The sequence below is a fragment of the Carlito syrichta genome, unplaced genomic scaffold (assembly GCF_000164805.1).
Source record: "Carlito syrichta isolate Samal-C Ts95f unplaced genomic scaffold, Tarsius_syrichta-2.0.1 Scaffold315966, whole genome shotgun sequence".
Classification (NCBI taxonomy): domain Eukaryota; kingdom Metazoa; phylum Chordata; class Mammalia; order Primates; family Tarsiidae; genus Carlito; species Carlito syrichta.
The window spans coordinates 277,125-278,684 of NW_007260062.1; the positions used below are offsets into that span (position 1 = coordinate 277,125).

General features: G+C 52.3%; 1 protein-coding gene across 1 annotated transcript in view; it reads left to right on the plus strand.

Annotated features, from left to right (window-relative positions):
- Positions 1–287, plus strand: part of SOWAHD (sosondowah ankyrin repeat domain family member D) — a 1,629-nt gene extending 1,342 nt beyond the window's left edge. Inside the window, exon 4 of the mRNA XM_021706734.1 lies at positions 9–287. Coding sequence (XP_021562409.1) covers positions 9–287 — 279 coding nt within the window. The remainder of the gene's footprint in view (positions 1–8) is intronic.
- Positions 288–1,560: the final 1,273 nt, after the last annotated feature.

The window sequence follows — 1,560 nt, forward strand, 5'->3', positions numbered from 1 at the left end:
CCTGCCACTATCTGCGGCCCGACGCGCCCCAGAGGCTGCGAGAGCTGTCGGGGGCCGAGGACTGGGAGGCGGTGGGCAGCAGCGAGCCTAACAACTCCAATAACAACAGCAGCGGCGCCGCTGCGTGGATGCTGAGACGAACCCCGAGCTCAGCAGGCAAGAAGGCCGTGGGGACAAACACGAGAGCCGCGGCGGCGCCGGCCAAGGAGAAGGACGCCACGAGCAGCCGGGTGGCGCAAATTCAGGGCCTTTTCCGTCATCTGTTCCCCTTCTTCCAGGACCGTTGAGGGCGACGGAGACTGGAGAGATCGAATGGGCGGCGACGCTGCAGCGAGGCCCCAGCCCTGGGTTGTCCCGGGTTCTACCGAAGGAGAGGCGCCTCGGATGCAACTTGAGCCTGCAAGGAGCAGACCGCGTCGGGGCTCGACTCAGGTACCCTGTTTCAGGTCTCCTGCAGTCACTGGCCAGGAGGATCCGGGGACTAGGGCACCTCCTAACTCAGAGACAGCCAAGCCAGCCGAGCGCTACAGAGACTAAGGAATTAGGAGCAGGGAGCGTGGTCCTGCTTGGGAGAGGGAAAGTTAAGCTTTCAGTAGCCATTTCTGGGCATGTGGAAGCGCTGGGTTTATTAGGAAACATTTGCTAGAAGAATGAGTTAAGACTGTAAACCACTGATGCAGAGAAAACGTCTAACTCTGCCAGACTGGCTTGGCCATTAACGCACATTTCACAGCAGTGCGGGTAAAGTCAGCCCCTGGCAACCTGCTCCTGAGACTACCAAGCCTTACTGGTACCTTTTCTAATGTATCACGGATGACTTCTTAAGTATATTAAAATGAAATATGCTTCCCCTTCACATGACAAAGCTGTTCTTTTAGTGCCTTTCCCTCCCTTATTAACCACAGAGGAAGAAGCTGCATATGTTTGCAGGGAAGAGGTCACCAACCCACGGCTAATGCTCCAAGGCAGGCTCTGGCCCTCATTCTCAGAGCAAATGGCCAGAGCTATACACCGAAGGAGCTACGTCCACCCTGGGTCTGAAGAGAGACACACAGTTCACTTGTCTCTGGTGCTTTCTGGCACCTAGGTCTGGCCTTAGGCTCCAGTCTCATCTGAGAGGAGTTATCAAATAGGGGCCCAAGAGTGGTGAAAGGGAAAAGTCTCCAAGTTTACACTTCTGATATTTCATGGTGAGTCATGTAATTTACCTTGACTTGTGCCTTCCAACGAGTCACACCCATTGGTACTTTTTTTCTCCCAAGATAGGGCTTTCTTCAGCAGCATTTTAAAAATTAAATTTAACACATAAGTTATAGTTTGGAAAATTGCTCCCATTCAGAAATGGCATGCATGAATTAACTAGAATACAGGAGAGTTGACTCAGCCTGAAAGGAGGGAGAAGCAGTTGGTTGCTAGAGACCATGCTGCCTTGGAGAGCAGTGCATTTTTATTTATTTATTACTTTTTAAAAAAAATTTTTGAGTGGAAGTCTCACTCTGTCTCCCAGGCTAGAGTGCTCACAGCCACCGCAGCCTCCACCAGCTGGGCTCAGGCAATCCT